This window comes from Setaria viridis, chromosome 4 (genome assembly GCF_005286985.2).
Source record: "Setaria viridis chromosome 4, Setaria_viridis_v4.0, whole genome shotgun sequence".
Taxonomy (NCBI): Eukaryota; Viridiplantae; Streptophyta; class Magnoliopsida; order Poales; family Poaceae; genus Setaria; species Setaria viridis.
The window spans coordinates 35,403,843-35,422,304 of record NC_048266.2 but is presented as its reverse complement, the minus strand read 5'-3'; the positions used below and the strand labels follow the sequence as shown (position 1 = coordinate 35,422,304).

Sequence of the window (18,462 nt, the reverse complement as noted above, 5' to 3'; positions counted from 1 at the left end):
CTCCTTCCCCCTCCTCCCCTGTTTCGGCGCCAACTAATTAGCCGCCCTCCCTCACTGCAGAGGCCGGCCTTCTTCTACCTGCTCTGCTTCGGCTTTCCGCTTCTGGCTTCACCACCCCACCACTCCTCTTGCTTGCGACCTCGTCCAGCGGTAAACACCGAGCGCTGATCCAAAAGCGAGGGGAAAAGATCTAAAGCGCGGCAGGTGAAAGAATCGGAAACCAGGAACGCATTCCCACTCCTCGCCCAGCACGGCTCAGATATAAGCTCGCCATCACCAGAACCACCCCTTTCCGTCCTCCTCTCCCACTCCCTCCCTATTCCCTCCTCCCGTCCTCTACCATTGCCCCTCGACGAAGAGAGAGAGACAGAGCGCGAGCGAGCCGGGCCGCCCCAGGCCGTCGTAGCTAGGTGACGCCACCATGTCCGGCGGCGCGCTCCTCGTCGCCCTGCTGGCGGCGGCGGCGGTCATCATCGTCTCGTCCCCTGCCCCGGCCAATGCCGCGGTGTCGTACGACCACCGCGCTGTGACCATCAACGGGCAGCGGCGCGTGCTCATCTCCGGGTCCATCCACTACCCGCGCAGCACGCCGGAGATGTGGCCGGACCTGCTGCAGAAGGCCAAGGACGGCGGCCTCGACGTGGTCCAGACGTACGTGTTCTGGAACGGGCACGAGCCGGTGCAGGGGCAGTACTACTTCGGCGACCGCTACGACCTCGTCCGCTTCGTCAAGCTCGCCAAGCAGGCCGGCCTCCTCGTCCACCTCCGCATCGGCCCCTACGTCTGCGCCGAGTGGAACTTCGGGTGGGTGCGCCATCGCCATCATCATCCATGGAATTCTTGTTGCTTCAAGAACTGTTCCTTAATTAGCTCTTCGTTCCGCCATGGAATTCATGGATGTTTGCTGCAGTGGGTTCCCCGTGTGGCTCAAGTACGTCCCCGGCATCAGCTTCCGGACGGACAACGGGCCGTTCAAGGCGGCGATGCAGGCGTTCGTGGAGAAGATCGTGTCGATGATGAAGGCGGAGGGGCTCTTCGAGTGGCAGGGCGGGCCCATCATCCTGGCGCAGGTGGAGAACGAGTACGGGCCCATGGAGTCCGTCATGGGCGGCGGCGCCAAGCCCTACGCCAGCTGGGCAGCCAAGATGGCCGTCGCCACCGGCGCCGGCGTGCCCTGGGTCATGTGCAAGCAGGACGACGCCCCCGACCCCGTGGTAAGTCTCTGCTCTGCTCTGGTTTGGTTTGGTTTAACCACTCCGCTTGATGACCTTCTCGCCGTGCTCCGGTCGGTCGACGTAATTAAATGATTAATTACCGGTGGATTAATCCGTCGCCTTCGTTACGACATCGCTGCCTTCAATGGTCCCTCCTTTCCAGCTCGCTGCCAACTTTGCTTGCCGCCAAACAATTATGCCTGTCCCAATTCATGCTAATTGCTCAGCAATTATGCAATTATCTTCAATTTTGTTTGATATGGTACTAGATTCTTTGGTTTCGCTACGTTCCTAAGTTGATGATGCTTGCCTTTGCGCAATGGTGATGGATTTTCAGATCAACACCTGCAACGGGTTCTACTGCGACTACTTCACCCCCAACTCCAACAGCAAGCCCACCATGTGGACGGAGGCCTGGAGCGGTTGGTTCACGGCGTTCGGCAAGCCGGTGCCGCACCGCCCGGTGGAGGACCTCGCCTTCGCCGTGGCGAGGTTCATCCAGAAGGGCGGGTCCTTCGTCAACTACTACATGGTGAGTCGATCACTGACTGGCAGTGAGTGAGTGTGTGAGCGAGGCTGGCTCGATCGATCGAGCTGAGCTGCCACATGGGTCAGCCAAGTCAGATGAGCTGCCGTACGTGTAGATGCGTATGGGGTTTTGTTTTGTGTCAATGGATAATGATGCTTAGCATGTGCTTGGTTCTTCTTCAGTACCATGGCGGCACCAACTTCGACCGGACCTCCGGCGGGCCCTTCATCGCCACCAGCTACGACTACGATGCGCCAATCGACGAATACGGTAATCCACCATGGAGATTTCAGTTTCAGTATAACAGTTAAGACTGAATGTCGCAGTAGGATGTTAATTCTGAATGTGCTTCTCTGATGGTCTGAAACTGAAAGCGTGGCATGCCATTCTGCAGGTCTGCTGAGGCAGCCGAAATGGGGTCACCTGAGGGACCTGCACAATGCCATCAAGCAGGCCGAGCCGGCGCTCGTCTCCGGCGACCCGACGGTCCAGTCCATCGGCAACTACGAGAAGGCGTACGTGTTCAAGTCGAGTGGCGGCGCGTGCGCGGCGTTCCTGTCCAACTACAAGACGAACGCGCCAGCGACCGTGGTGTTCAACGGGCGGCGCTACGAACTGCCGGCGTGGTCCATCAGCGTGCTGCCGGACTGCAAGACCGCCGTGTTCAACACCGCGACGGTGAAGGAGCCGTCGGCGCCGGCGACGATGAGCCCCGCCGGCGGCTTCTCGTGGCGGTCGTACAGCGAGGCCACCAACTCCCTGGACGACCGCGCCTTCACCAAGGACGGCCTGGTTGAGCAGCTCAGCATGACGTGGGACAAGTCCGACTACCTGTGGTACACCACCTAGTGAGTGACTCTGACTCCGATCCGCCATCGTCGCTGAACCTTCTCCTCTTCCATTGTTTGGCTCTGAAACGGCAGCTTGCATTGGTCTCTCTGTTCTTCGTGATGATCTCTGAATGCTTGCTGCAGCGTCAACATCGACTCGAGCGAGCAGTTCTTGAAGTCCGGCAAGTGGCCGCAGCTGACCATCTACTCCGCCGGCCATGCCCTGCAGGTGTTCGTCAACGGGCAGTCATACGGTACTGATGACTGGATCTTCTAGCTGTTCTGTCAGAGCTGCTGCATCTTAAGAATTGTGATTGATTGATCAGTTAAAGTTTGCAGAATTCAAGTGAACAATCAATCCTTCGTTTTCTGTATCGCAGGCACCGCGTATGGCGGCTACGACAGTCCCAAGCTGACGTACAGCGGGTACGTCAAGATGTGGCAGGGCAGCAACAAGATCTCCATCCTCAGCGCCGCCGTCGGCCTCCCTGTAAGTTCGCAAGAAATTCAGAGTAACGAAATCTTTGCCATTGGAACTCTTCTTCCAGTTCAGAGTTCAGACCTTCTTGTGATCCTGAAACATGAACAATCTCTTGTTGTCCTCCTGCAGAACCAGGGTACCCACTACGAGACGTGGAACGTCGGCGTCCTCGGCCCGGTGACGCTGTCCGGCCTGAACGAGGGGAAGCGGGACCTCAGCAACCAGAAATGGACGTACCAGATCGGCCTCCACGGCGAGTCGCTGGGCGTGCACACCGCCGCCGGGAGCTCCTCCGTCGAGTGGGGCGGCGCCGCCGGGAACCAGCCGCTGACATGGCACAGGGCCTACTTCAACGCGCCGGCCGGCGGCGCGCCGGTGGCGCTGGACCTAGGCAGCATGGGGAAGGGCCAGGCGTGGGTGAACGGGCACCACATCGGGCGGTACTGGTCGTACAAGGCCGCCGGCGGCGGCGGGTGCGGCGGGTGCGGCTACGCTGGCACCTACAGCGAGACCAAGTGCCAGAGCGGCTGCGGCGACGTCTCCCAGCGGTACTACCACGTCCCCAGGTCGTGGCTCAACCCCAGCGGCAACCTCGTCGTGCTGCTCGAGGAGTTCGGCGGCAACCTCTCCGGCGTCACGCTGGTGACCAGGACGGCATGAGGAGGGAGAGGGAAGATTGGAAGAAGACGATGAGGAGGAGGAGGAGGTTGAATTGTGAATAATTTTCTGGGAACTTGGAAGAGACGAGGAAAGGGCACACACATGATACCGATTGTTTCTTGTTCGTATCTATACGAATACGGCGTACATACGGACACGATTGGTGAGTCGTTGCGATTATACGTACGTACACAGAAAAAAGTAGTATTTATTGGAGATGTATTATTGGAGTTGGCCGCCGGCACGGCTGCAGGAACTGCAGCTCCGGAACGGCCGGCCGGTACACAATCTCTGTTGAATTGAATACAGTAGTATGATTTTGCCCTGCATTCTGCAGAATGCCTTGGTTCACGCAGAAATTCATTTTATTTGGAGAAATTTGCAGCATTGAGTTGTAAATGGGTTATTTATTCCTGCCATTATGTATATGAAGGAACTAAGTATTCTTTTACCCCTTTTTTTTACCACTGTCTAATCATGCAATTGATTATTATCTTTTTCCTTCTGGGGAGATTTTGAACCTGCAATAATGCAGATAGAAGGCAACTTGATCTGCACAGCTGAGAAGATGACGAGCTAAAGCTTTTGATTAATTGATTGTACGTAAAAGTGTACTGTTTAAGCTTGCAGCTGCAAGTCTGAACTCTACAACATGTTACCAAATCAAATTTTGCAGGTTTTCCTCCTCTTTATGCTACAAGTTATTTGTCTAGATGTTTTGTGCTGCAAATTAATTTGAAAAATATCAGCGGAAAACGAAACAGAGTTTGATCTCCGAATGGAAAAAAAGGGTAAGGCACCAGCGGACAACTGGAGCTCAGTTCACCTGGTCATGGACCATTTCGCACTCTGCAGTACTCCCCAAATGCCCTCTAGAAGTTAGAAGTACGGATACAGCCAGCTCACTGGATTTTCTTTGGACCAAGGATCCATGAATATTTGGTCCTTGACCTCTGAATCTGCTCATACATTTCGATACTGCTCTTGCATTTTGGATGACTTAGTCTAGAGGGGGGAAAAGAATAGCCTCTGAATCTCAAGATGCATGGCGATAATCTACAAACTGACCCCCAGATTCACAACCCACACCTTGAAGTTGTTCTCGGAAACCCTGCAATTAGGAAATCAACATGGAGCATACAAAAGGATGAACAAGAGAGTAGCCACTGGCAACTGGCAAGTGCTCACTCCCAAACCCAAGGTCACTGGCACTGAGACCGGCGAGGTCCTCGCAGAGAACCCTGCAATTAGCACACAAACAAGTTAATTGCTTGTTTGGCTGGCCAGACTGGGAGTTGGTGGCCAGTTCCCATCTTCGCGCAACCACCATGCACGGCATGTATTACACATGTCGGCGTGCAGCTTGCACTCATGTACTTGCATTTGCATAACGGCCTTGCAATTCGGAGGATCCATGGCTCGCCCGGTCTTGCACGCATGCGGTGGCGCGATGCCGATGGCCCGTCCACGTCAATGATTTCCGGCGGTTGGTGCACGATTGGTGATTGTGTAATGGGTGCGATATCAAGGACAGCAGCCAGTGGTGATGAATCACGACCGAACACGGGATTTTTTTTTTCTTCTTCAAAATGATGGAAACAGGGTCCAAGAGCAACTCGACTCCCCAAGCTAAATTTTAGCAAACCACAGGAAAAATTGCACTCCAAAAGACTTGTTGCCATCCTTCCCCTCCCGCTTGCTAAACTTGGCAAGCCAATAAGTGTGGGTCCGACGCACAGTACTCATATGTCGAAAATTTTATTTTTCCAAGTGTTCTATGGTCGGGGGAGGTTAGATATAGTCCAGAAGGGGTAGATTTGTCTGACTTTCAGTCGTTCTGCGAGCAATTACCAAGAGCAAGAGAGAGGATTTGGGTTTCAATATGCAACTGGCTATTTAAGGCTTTTGATCTTTATAGAGATCAAGTTGAGCTATCTGTTAGGGCAGTAGTGAGGTTACGGCCTGACATAAATTTTTGGGAGTTGATGCCGCTTGAAGGAACCTAGAACTGGAGGGTCTATGTAAATGGTTGTACTAAGCGCGATTTACTGCTCATATTATTTGTTGAAGTGTTCAGGAAGATTGGGTCTAGCAGTCAGATGCAAGGAAAAGTGGGAGGTGCTGAAGTTCGAGCCGTGAAGGTGTGGAGAGTATTGATGGGCAAAATAAAGAAGATAATAAAGATGTGGCAAAAGAAGGAGATGCAGAGGATGAAGATACAACCCGTGAGCCAAATGGCGAGGCTGATTAGACATCCCTGGGTTAGTTGAGCAGGTGGAGAGGGAAGGAGAAGAGGCTAATGGTGCCATAGATAATGACTTGTCAAATGAAGATGATGCTAATCCTGTCCCGCGGACTGATCAACTTATGACCATTCCGCCCTATAAGTCAATGTAGGGGAAAATGTCCCTTGGGAGTACAGGGAGAATGAGGTTTGTGTGGGTGCTTTATACCCTAATAGGGATGAGGTGAAGGCAGCTATGAAGCGATGATCAACTTTATCTTTGCAACAACAGTTCAGGATGGTGAAAAGCAACCCGATAGTGTATGATGTGTCCGAAGCAATTGCCTGTTTACGATGCATGCATATAAGGGGAAGTAGAAGGATTATTAGGAGGTAACTAGAGTGGTGGAGCACCAATACTTGTTGGATGAATTGGACGGACAACACCGCAATCTCACTGTTGATTTTGTTGCTCAATACATGTATCCTCAGATAGTGGAGAATCCTAACTGTGAGCCCAAGTCGATTGTTTGTGCCATAGAGGAGAAGTTCAAGTACAAGATTAGCTACCACAAAGCTTACCGAGCCAAGCACAAGACGTTGGAGATGAAGTGGGGTATGCACAAAGTATTGTGTGATAACCTCCCTATCCTGTTGCACACCATATGCTAGAGGAATCCAGGAAGCTACTACGACCTGAAAGCCTATCCATGTGCTTAGTTTCCAAGCAAACAGGTCCTACAACGGTCATTCTTGGCCTTGGATCCTTGCATTGAGGCTTTTCAACGATGTTGCCTAGTCATTTGCATTGATGGCACATTTTTAACTAGAAGGTATAAAGGCACAATATTGAAACTATTGGGTCCGACGGTAACAATCAGGTGTTGCTGTTGCCGATCGCCTTTGTGAAGAAAGAGTATGGAGTGTAGAGGGTGAAGCAGATGATTGTGAAGGACATGGAGGGTGTTTGTCTAATTCATGATCGGCACAGACGTATTCTACAAGCAATCAAAGACCTACAGAATGGCAGTATGGAGGTTTTAGGGTGGCGCAGTGGCCGGACTTGAAAAGTAGGTGGTGCATGAGGCAAATGGGGGCAAACTTCCATAGTCAATTAAAAAACAAGACCCTTATAAAAATATTTAAACGGCTATGTACCTAGAATCAAGAGAGGAAATTTAATCTACTGTGGAAGAAATTTGATGAGCTTACAAAGAAACAATCCGAAGAATTAGGCAGGAGGTCGGTAAACAGTGAGGCCGACCACCCTGTGTCTCTAGAGGATGTCGGACTGGATGGTCCAAATGTCAGGTGAAGATGGGGTAGGTCCATTAAGACATTCTCACAGTTGATTGAGAATGAGTCGAAGGAAAAGTAGGCATTACTCTATGATGAGGGAGGTGCTAGGTGGGGTATAATGACTACAAACCTAGCTGAGGTGTACAAATGGGTCCTGCACGGTGTTAGGGGACTGTCCCTTGTTGGTATCGTGGAATTTTTCTTATACCGCACCATGAAGTACTTCAGGGAATGGTACTCGGTGGCAAATAACTCAATGGCCGATAATCACAAAATTTATGGATACAAGATGACAGAATACATGGAGGAGGTGACTAAAAAAGCTCATAAGCATCATGTTAATGAAGTGGGTGCCGTTGAACGTCACTTCAAGGTTGTGCAGGGACAAAGGTCAATTGGGGGGAGGCACGAGAACCACATACAAGAGTGCATCCTTACCAATGAAGGGTGTGTTTGCTCATGCCAAAAGCCACGACTGCTTCACAAGCCTTGCACCCATGTCATTGCTGCATGCATTGAGGCAGGGGGACTTTAACCTCGTTAGTTCGTACCATATTACTTTTTGAAGGAAATTATATGGTACATTTGGAGGAACGAGAGTTATGGATATCATTACTAGGAAACTTCATAAATAATCCTAGTAATGCCGCGCGTTATATTCCTGACCCTGATCTAGAAATGTTCCAAGGGGTCGGGCGATGCAAGGACAGACGCATCCGAAACAACATGGATCAATCTGAAGCTGATCCTGATATCTGCCTCTGCTCCAAGTGCCACGAAACAGGTCACACGTACAAAAACTGCCCTGCAACAACATATGGAGGCGGGAGTAACCAAGCTAGACCATCAACAGGTGACGCAAATGCTCCAGAATGTGGTCGGGGTCGTCGTACACGTAGTAACAATGACGGGCTTCTGTGATTCATGTATGCAGTAGTAGCAATGTGTGTTGTATGTTTATGAACTCCTACATTTCATCAACTTAGTCATATGTAATGTAATTCATCACGTTTGTTCTATGTCGAGAGACTTATGTAATTCTTATATTGTGGAATGTAACCTAAGTTGTAATAGTAAACCATTGTAATAATTCCATATCGTGTATTATTTCATTTATGTTGTGTTTCGAATATCTCATGTATAGTATATTCTATTTTATTTATGTAGTATTTGAAATAACTGATATGTGTTGCAAATTTTATTATTTCATCACGTACTAATAGTATACGTGTTGCAGGTATGGCGGAGGAGGCTGGAGAGGGGTATCAGACCCCTAAGTTGCTCAACCCTTCCGTGGACGCCGTTCACAGGTCGTTCATGTCAACCGTACGGGGTGCCAACCTTGGCACGCTTCACGCACATGTCCTGCTTTCGATGATGCCAATCGATGCTTGGTGGATTCCGAGGTACATTTTACTTAGTTAACTCAACTTGAAGTTCTAACATTGTGTTCTTTTAACTAATAAATGGTATGCATGGTACAGGTTACGCGCTGTGGGGCTTCTCCCTCTAGCGAGGTTGGTTGAGGGAGACATGATGGACGCCGGAGTGAAGCGTGCGGAGAAGTCGACACGTTTCCACTTTGACATGTCACTCCTAGCAACTCTTCTTGATCGTTGGTGGTCTGAGACTCACATGGTCCACCTCACAGTGAGTGAGATGGTCCCGACACTTGAGGACATGTCGCTCCTTCTTGGACTTCCTTGTGCAGGTAGGGCCATTGGTGCGGAGGACGTGCCAGTTAGCTAGCGTGAGGAGCTTTTGGCCAGGTTTGCCCACGTTTCGCAGAACAATCGGGTCGAGCCGTACTGCACCTTCAGCTCCACACACGGATCCATGAGGAAGTGGCTCATGCAGTTCAGTGTGAGTACTTATTTACCTATCTTTTCATATTGTTATCGCTAAGTTTTGTGAATGTGTGAACTAACTTGTATTGTTATGCAGACCAACTACATGAGAATCGACGTCGATGACGTCACAGTTGCGGCACTTAAAGGTGTACTTGCTATGGCTCTTTGGGTGGATCATGATCTACACGTCCCAGGAGAACTCGGTGCCTAAACACCTACTTCCTTACACGAGGGCCATAGTCGAGGCCCTGCATGACAAGGTTCCACAGTACAGCTGGGGTTCAGCTTTATTGGTGGCAACCTACAGGGGGCTTTGCACGGGCTGCTGCAAGGTGAACTCGATGGAGCCCATCTTCGTTGGTTGCTCGTTGCTTCTTTAGCTTTGGTCGTACGAGCGCTTTCCAATAGGTCGGCCACTCATTAACGTGGCCCCCTAGCCGGAGTTGCCTTTCGACCACGACGACATCGACAGACCCACGATGGGGTCCTTGTGGTGCTTGTGAAAGGTACGGTACTACACCTATAATTACTTTCTGTACTCAATTCATATGTTGCATGCATTCAGATTTCGATTACTAAACCTATTGGTGAAATATTTTTTTAGGGATCGTGGGTTGGAGTTCAGACGAAAAAGTCGTACCCAGAATTTGTCGGTCAATTCGACACTCTTGTCGACACCGACATCAGGTAGACACCCTACACCCCAGCGGACGTCCACGCTCGTGCCCCGCATGGGCTGTCTTCGTTGTGCCTTTGAGACTGGGAGTACTAGATGAAGAAGAGGCCACTGGTGTACGATATCCACATCAAGGATTACGCGGTACTCTATGTGATGAGGCAGTTCCACCGGTACCAAGACTCCCCACTTCCTGTTATTCACATTGTCCCGGCCAACGTTCACAGGTACACTCTATCTAATCATTTTTTTTCAATTAAAGATTTTGCATTACTCTAACCTATTGCACGATGCATATGTTAGGTGGACCCGTCAAGGTGGTGCTGGGTCAGCGACCCTGTGAAGTCCGAGAATGGTTCCGTACATCAAGATGTGGGCGGCCGCTTTGAAGGACTTGGTGCACGAGGGCCGTCTACACTCTGATGACGCTTTCACAGCGTACCTACAGTGCTACCTGCTAAGGACACGTACACGCATCATGCATGTTCCTAGGCAGGCACCCATGGAGACCGCACCTCTGACATAGACCTACCCACGTTCCAGAGACATGAACTTCGACATCACGGTACGCTTCTGCATCATTTGCTAATTAAATTGCTTTGGATTATGTTGCACTTTGTACGAAATGTGTTGTGCCTAACTTGAACTATGTCATTGGCAACAGTACGACGTTATTGCAGAGGTGCAGGTGACGATGAGGTCCGGGATGGAGCACTGCTGGCACATGACTCCGCACAAGCACGAGTCGACGTACAAGAGGATAGAGTGCCTGTGTAGTAAGTTCATGCGAGCCATCAGCTTCCGTGGTGGTTACGCCGATGTGGTACTTCCATCACAGGCTGCCTATCTCAGTCGTCTTCAGCACCACCTACGCAGCACCCCAATTCATCTTTAGCACCCCGGTTCGACTTCTCCTGCACCTGTTCGTCCGGCGTACCCCGTGGCATCTTGTGCACCACAGGTACATGCATCCCCCTTTCCCCAGGGCGTCGACTCTTCCACGTGCACCGTCTTGGGCAGCTGCTGCAGCAGGTCCTTCCACTTATGCGCTGGGTCCGCAGTATGTGACCCCCATAGGTATGTGTTCGTTACTTTGTCATTTTCCATTGACTAATTGTTCCCCCAATTGCTCGTACTAAATTATAATTTTGTCACACAGCTCCACAGCAGTACCGAGGATATAGTGCAACAAGACCGTCTTCAGCTCCACTCCGTCTGGACGACTTCGATGCATCATCAATACATGCTTTCTATTCCATTACAAATACAGAATGAAATTGATAATAAAACTTCTTGGTTCGAGAACAACGTACACATGCCACGGAGGGACCGATGAGGAGTCCGTAGAGGACGAGATCCAGAGGACGAGTTCTGCATGGGTGGACTCCATTTTCTGCTATGATGCTGAGGAGATAGGTCCTTCCCAGTTGGGTGACGTGCCCGTCCCTCCGACACAGGGCTACACCTAGGATTTTGTGACACCACCTGCGGCCGCACCAGGACATCCGCCTCACGAGGTTGCCCCACCAGAGCCCTTCACGTACGACCAGTTCCAGAACAGAGCAGCGCAGCTGGCAGCGAGGCGTGGTCGTGGTCGTGGTGCTCCTCGTTTCAAGTGAGGACGCATGTAGTCCATAGGACCTCCTTCCTCTTTTGTAGGCTGATGCAGGCTATGATGTGTACGATGTTGTAGACTATGATGTGTGCTCTTTGCAGACTACATTATGTAGGCCGGTGCAGAGACTTTGATAGCTAGGCCGGTGCAGGCTATGATGTCCATGCATGTCCTTTTCCATTTGGAATTATGAACATGGTCCATGGACCATGTTAGTAGCGTTCTATATATGAATCGTTCAGGCAACATTTAAACACACTACTAACACTTCCCAACCCGAATCCACCGTTTGTAGTGAGGTTGCGTCTCCTTCTAAGAAATGTCATCATGGAGGGAGGAGCAAAATGGGGTTCCACCATGGAACGAGCGCCCCAAATGTCACTGCGGATTCCGTGCGTGGTTGCAAATATGGGAGGATGACACACCCAGGGGAAAGAAGGGGTGTAGGTACTTCAAGTATCCCAACATTGATGATGATTTCAAGGTCAGTCCATTCATAAATATTTTAAATACGTTTTCTACGTATCGGTACCTTGAACTAATAACGAATGAACATGCAGGCATGCACATTCATGGAATGGATCGACACTAGGCCTATAGGGGGGGTGCCCATTTGACCAGTGGTGCTAGAGACCAAGGCCCAATACTTTGGTAGGCTGGAAGCGGCTCGAGACGCGGCATGTGTTGCTCGGCTTGAGCAAGAGCGACGCGTCTGCCAACAACAGATCCGTTTGAAGGGCAAGGAGGATGAACTACAGAGGAGGCACGACCAGTTAGGTGCTCGAGAGGCAGCACTGAAATGGCAGGAGGAAGAATTTGAAGCTTGTCAGGCGCAACTCCTCCAGGAAGAAGAGCGATAGAAGAAGATGAAAAAGCAGGAGGCAGAATGTTCCTCCAGAAAAGCGAGGAAGGGGAAACTTCCCCAGTTCACCTAGTAGAACGTTACTTGTCCTCCACCGATTCACATTATCTAAGGCATTTTATCCTAGGGAAGGTGCTCTTTAGGTTTGTCATGTTAGGTGTCTTGGATGCCATTATACTGTTCCTTGTACTGTGATAACATTTCGTCTCCATACTTTGAGTACTAAGATTCCACATTATTCCCATTAGACTGCTCTGCGGTCAGTACAGTACTCAAACAGTGGTTTCCACTGTTGATGTGAACCCTCACTGAAAAGCCTACACTATAGACTACAAGGAGCCTGAATGTGAGCCTTCTCAGGCGGATGGGACTCGACACTGAGCCCTACGTCCCTACACCTGCAAAGCCTACATCTAGCCTTTTTCAGGATGATTGAACATGACGGGGTACTGAGCACATGTGGGCGTAGTGCATCTCCATCTCAACACTCCTTATATTTGACCTCCCTCTCCTGTATCCTTCCACACCACTGAGCAGGAGGAAGAACAGTGGCATCCTCAAGAGGGAGAGGTCATGGGAGGAGGGGAAGAGGACGGGATGCTCCTATTCCCACATCACTTGGCCAGGTTCTTTTGGCCCAACGGAGTACAAGGCACCCCTTGACGACTTCCCTCTGGAGGACAGGGCTAACTTCGCCCCTCCAAACTCTCTTAGGCCTTATGACGACCGCCATGATGCGTGGCCAATGTGTCACCATGGAGTGGCTTGTGTCGTTTAGCTGTATGATGGCTATGATGATGGAAACCGGCGTTTCTTTCAATGCCCGTATGGCTTGGTGAGTTGTTACTTCTTTACTCTTCCTAAGCTTTTCGTGCTACAAACTAACATCACGTTCAGTCTTATCTCGGTGAAGAAAACTGCTACTATGCGAAGTGGGTCGATCCACCACTTCCTGAGCCAACCCAAGAGTACATCCACTACCTCAAGTGCAAGATTTTTGACCTCGAGCATAAGGTTGAGGATTCTCGATCCGAAGTTGATGCAAATCCTTGGGCGGTTAACATCACAGGTGACTTGATTTGTATCAATCCATGGTGCAAGTTTCCCTACCACCACAATAAGGATCCCCCCATCTCCGCCATCCTCTGGGGGTTCTAGCTACTATGGAGCTGGACCCTCCCAGCTCTTGCAAAGCCAGTTCTACTAGAAAGTAGACATGGCTCTGTTCCTAACTATTTCAATTACCTAAGGCATGCTAGGTTTAGCAATGACACTTATTTAGGATAGCATCCATACAGCACATGCCACTGCAATCTATAATTAATTGTTCATCCTAGAGTTGTTGTTGTTCGTATGTTGTGCACGAATTTCATTTCTATCTGTTGTAATTTCGCTGGAACCAGCTATGTATCTAATGGTCAGGAGTTAATTCATTTTCAATTATTTCCTCGAAGCTCTCTACCTCTCTCAAATTACGAAGTTTCATATTCCAACCAAAAGTAACATTTCTGAATATTCAGTGCTTCCAATGTATATACATATTTTTTTTAAATATTAGACAAAATTACACAAAAATAAAATAATAAAAAAGTAGGATTATAGCCGGTTCAAACGGTTATAACCTGCCAACACACACATAAACAGCAGTAGTCAGCTACCGCCGGATAAAGCGGCGGTATTAGGCTACTACCTCTTCAAACGGCTATCTACGTCTACCGTGATCCAGCACTCCAACCGTTGTTTCAAATGGCGGTAGCTGGCATAGGTCTATTTCTTCAAATTTTTGATCGCCTATTTATTTCTGCAAATTCGTAAAATAAAAAATAAAAAAATTCGAACTCGCAAGCAAGCACACACTACAGGCCCATGGAGAAACTTGGCGGCAGGCACATCGAACATAATAGCCCGTGGTTTCTTGGAGGCCCGTTAACATGACGAGGACTGTGTGCACATCCTATCGGCTTCCGGAAGCCAGGTAGTTACTTGGCTTTCGGTTGCCCAAGATTCGTGCGTGAGTTGATGGCCGTTGGATCATCATATTCTCATCCATCGTCTTCTTCCTCCACTCCTACCATTTCATCCATGGTTGTTAGCCTTCGCCGGCGGCTCCGAGGTCAGAGGGTGGGAGCCGGGCCGAGGGGCGAGGGCGGCGACAGCGAGGTCGTCGCGCGGCCGCCGGTGGTGGTCGAGGCGGCGGTTAGGGTTAGGGCTTGGGTTACCGGGGGCGGGGGCTCTAATGTCCTGCGGCCATAGAAGAGGAGGGGGTCGGGGGCGACAAAGGACCGACGGTGGCGGCGGACCGGTGACCGGCGGCGGGGGCGAGGATGCCCATGGGATTAGGAAGGGCGGGCGAGTGGGCGGCGGCGGTTGGTGGGGGCCGGTGCAGCAGCCGCCGTGCCGGGAGGGAGGAGGAGGGGGTGGGGGTGGTGCTCGCCAGGGAAGATGACAGGCAGCGACGGGAGGAAGAAGATGAGCTTGGTGAGCCGGAAGAAGATGAGTTCGTGGGCCACTAACAGGCTCCAAGCCAAGTTGCGGATTGCGGAAGCCAGGTAGGAGGCCCCAGGACTGTGCCTCGCCCATTGGGCTTGAATTGCAGCGCAATTTTTCAATTCCACCTTTTTTTTTTGTCTCAGAATAAAACGCGGGAACCGCCTCGTTCCCGCGTGGTTGCCCGCGAGAAACCAAACCCCACCAAATGGAGCAGTGGCTGCCGCTGTTCCGCCACCTCCTCGCCTGCCCCGTCCCCAACGCCGCCGCCTTTTCCTCCTCCCCCTCCTCGGGCGACTGCCCCGGCTCGCCTCCCCCGGCGGCGGCGCTCCTCCGCCTCCTCCTATCTCCCGCGCCCACGCTTCCCGCATCCGCCTCCGATGTCCCAACGGGCGCTATCCTCTTCCAGACCCTCCCGCCCTTCCTCCAGTCCCAAGCTCTCTCTTTCCTCGCCTCCTCCGCCGACCTCCTCGACACGCACCTCATCCGCTCCCTCGCCGCCCGCGTCCTCTCCGCCCCGCCTGGCCGGTATGGATTCTGGACCTGCCGCGGCGCCCGCCACCTGCTCGATGGATTGCCCGAGGAGGAAGGCGTCCCTGGTGTTGCCTCTGAGGAGTTCGTTAATGGATTCCACGAGCCACCTCCGTGGCTTAAAGAAGTGGGGGCGCGGGCACGTCCTGTCCTGCCGTGGCTCCCTGTTGATTGCCGGAGCGTGATGGGGAGGGGGAGACGACCTCGTGGAGGTGGGGATGGTTTGGACGGGATTGAGTTGGAGACTTTGGTGCTGGTGCAAGATGAAGATGTGGAGATGCAGGAGGCTGGGTGCATTCCGCTGCCTCAAGCTCCTCCACTTGGGGATTCGATTGTGCAGAGAGCCCTGGCTGTACAGAAGGAGATTGTGATGGTGGAATCCGTCTTGGTGGCCCAGCGGGTGGTGAAGGATTTGCAGGACCTTTGTGTCAGGTCCAGGAATGCTGCGGCGGTGCTTAGCTTAGTACAGCCGTGGGAAGCTGATGATGACACTCTAAGGGTCTTGCTTTCGAATTTGGTGCTTCAGGAGGATGGAGTGCGTGGAGGAGGGCCAGCACTTGTTCTGTGTTCTGTTTTCCTACCACAGCTGCTCGAGCTTCAAAGACCACCTTCATCTGTTCTTCTTTCCGCTGCATTGGATCTCTGCAAGCGCCATCCAGCTGCAGCACTGGAGGCTGTACTCTTTCCACTGGTGCTTAGGAAGGGCGGGCTAAATGTTCCCCAGTGTGATGTGCTAACACGAATTGTCAAGGAATGCATGCATCCACTGCACGTCTCTGCTTTCTGCCATAGGCTGCTTTCAGGGGAGGAGCAAGAGCGGAAGCCAGTTTGTATGCCTCAGCATCATGAGAATGTTGGTACACATTTGGTCTGGACGGAATCTCTGTTCTCACTATTTTACAGCATTCTCAGTCAAGATATTTGCTTGACACCAAGCAGCGTTGGTGAGCTAATTTCTGTGATTGATGAGAGGGCATCAGAGTTCTCGAGGTCATTGAAATTTGGCAACTTTCTGCTGTGCTTTGTGCCAAAGTGTTGGCATCAATGTAAGAGTCAGAGGGTTTTGCTTGAGAGAGCTGTTGAGAGGACCAACACTTTCCTGACTAAAGCTATCTTGGCGAAACTGCACACTGCAAGTTGAAGTTATATGGCTAAAGCATTCAAATGCAAACAACTTGTGAGTCTACATTTCTACTTAGATTAGCTGATGTTATATTCTCCTTAAAGGGCTGTTTGATTTTTTGATACAAGTACCCCTATGCATGCACAGTGCTTTAGCATCTACTAACTTAAAACATACAGCTCTTTAGTTCAAGAACAATGTAAAACTGAACACTGGTTCATATACAGAGAAAGTAAGTTATTATTATGTTTATGTTAAATCTTAGCATTTAAGGTTCATACTTAAATGATATCAACGGCATCTTCATGAGCAGCATGACATTTCATTGTCCGAGAAAAAAAAATCAACATGACATTTCAGTATCTGAAGAAATCCACATGCAATAGTATTTTACATTAAGTACAGGTAGTGCAAGACTTTTATTCTTCAACAGATAAACACTGGAAGTAAGATACATATTTCAACACCTTCACTGTTCCTTAGGAGAATTACGTACAAACGCATCTACACACTGATGCAGTGTTGCTGAACAACAAGATACTTATTTGCTCTCCAGGCTTCTGACATGACTCATTTCAACATTGCCTTTGTAGTCTGGAACCTTGATACTTTATCAGTGAACTTGGTAGTAGAATAGAAATTAAGGTAATCTTGGAAACGATATTGGCTAGGATATGTAAGCTTTGGAGCTGGACAGATTATGGCATCAGCACCAGGGTTATAGAATGTTGCGATAGATAGGCGGCTCCCATTCTTATTGGGACGAACCTGATGGCATATGCTCTTGTAGATTCCATTGGTCATCACTTCAATCTGATCTCCAAGGTTTACAAAAATTCTATTGCCTTCTGTTGGAGGTACTGGGATCCACTTACCATCTTTCAGAAACTCCAAACCTGGGACTAACTCATCTTGAAGTAGAAGTATGATACCCCCAGCGTCAGTGTGTTCCCTGAGGCCCATCACAAGCTCTGGATGACTGCACCTTGGATACTTGGCCACCTTGATGCCTACAGAAGGTTTTGAAAATGCCTTCTCGATGTAATCCTTGTCCAGCCCAAGATTTTCACTCATAGCTGCTGCGAGCTGTTCAGCCAATTTGATTACTTCTTCAGCATATTGGAATACTGTTGTCCTGCAAAGTTCATTTCATCATGTTAGTTTCCTTTACAAATTTGTGATTTATCAATTTATAGTTTACAGAAGATGGACTTGGTAAAATGTTTAACTTCTATTTAAACTTTGAACTCACCTAAGCAGCTCAGGAATATCATGAGTGTTTGATTTTGGCTGATGACGATACATGAAACTGCACTCCCAGTCAACATTTGATGAAACTTTCTCACAACCTAGAACTTTTGCCATCTCCGAGCTGTAGAAGTTCTCCATTTCTTGCTCATAGTGTTTGTTCACCAGTTCCTTCACTTTATTCATGAGGTCTTCATTGACCCCATGATTCTCAAGCTGCCATACAGTTTAGCATGCAGGCGTTAGAAAATAAAGTGAAATATCATTATCAAGACAACGATGCATATATTGTCACTTACCCAAAAGAAACCCCATTGCGCACAGGCATTGTGGAGGAGTGAAAGTGTCTCTGACCTCTTCTCACCATACAGCTGATCAATCTTTATCACTGGAATCTCCATTCCCCGAATAACTGGTATATAACAGTCTAACCAGATGTGTTGTTTGCTCTTCTCAAGTTGGTACGCTATATCTAGAGCTGGCTAGGTATTTATAGTGGCCTAGATAGGAATGTTGGGAATATCCTTTTCGATATTGCTAACATGATGTTGTTTGAGAATGAAGGAAACCTTGCTTTCTTATGAGGTTTATGTAGAATCATGTCCAAATACATGCCACTATTCCCATGTGATTTAGCTAAGATATCTTATGTGGCATGCTTCAAGGCTCATCAACATGGCTGACCTATGAGCAAAACATGATTGCTATTTGTTTATTATGTTTTATTAGCGAGATATTTGTCTATTCTGTTTTACTTCATACAATAATGAATGGTAATATCAGCCATCTCATTGGTATAACTACTTCATGCAAGATTCACTCTTTGGATCAGT

At 49.7% G+C, this 18,462-nt stretch overlaps 3 protein-coding genes across 3 annotated transcripts; 2 read left to right on the top strand and 1 right to left on the bottom strand.

Annotated features, from left to right (window-relative positions):
* Positions 1–27: 27 nt before the first annotated feature.
* On the top strand, positions 28–4,165 carry LOC117852814 (beta-galactosidase 9). Its single transcript, XM_034735091.2, has 8 exons — positions 28–804; positions 911–1,214; positions 1,552–1,746; positions 1,926–2,013; positions 2,138–2,591; positions 2,718–2,827; positions 2,954–3,063; positions 3,184–4,165. The coding sequence occupies exons 1-8, from the start codon at positions 422–424 to the stop codon at positions 3,712–3,714; spliced, it is 2,175 nt and encodes a 724-aa protein (XP_034590982.1). The 5' UTR covers positions 28–421; the 3' UTR covers positions 3,715–4,165.
* A 10,623-nt stretch (positions 4,166–14,788) lies between these two features.
* LOC117851708 (uncharacterized) lies at positions 14,789–17,846 on the top strand. Its single transcript, XM_072293295.1, has one exon. The coding sequence runs from the start codon at positions 14,936–14,938 to the stop codon at positions 16,397–16,399; it is 1,464 nt and encodes a 487-aa protein (XP_072149396.1). The 5' UTR covers positions 14,789–14,935; the 3' UTR covers positions 16,400–17,846.
* On the bottom strand, positions 16,770–18,102 carry LOC117851710 (1-aminocyclopropane-1-carboxylate oxidase 1). Its single transcript, XM_034733583.2, has 3 exons — positions 17,929–18,102; positions 17,634–17,845; positions 16,770–17,516 (listed from the first exon to the last, which is right to left on the bottom strand). The coding sequence occupies exons 1-3, from the start codon at positions 18,028–18,030 to the stop codon at positions 16,952–16,954; spliced, it is 879 nt and encodes a 292-aa protein (XP_034589474.1). The 5' UTR covers positions 18,031–18,102; the 3' UTR covers positions 16,770–16,951.
* Positions 18,103–18,462: the final 360 nt, after the last annotated feature.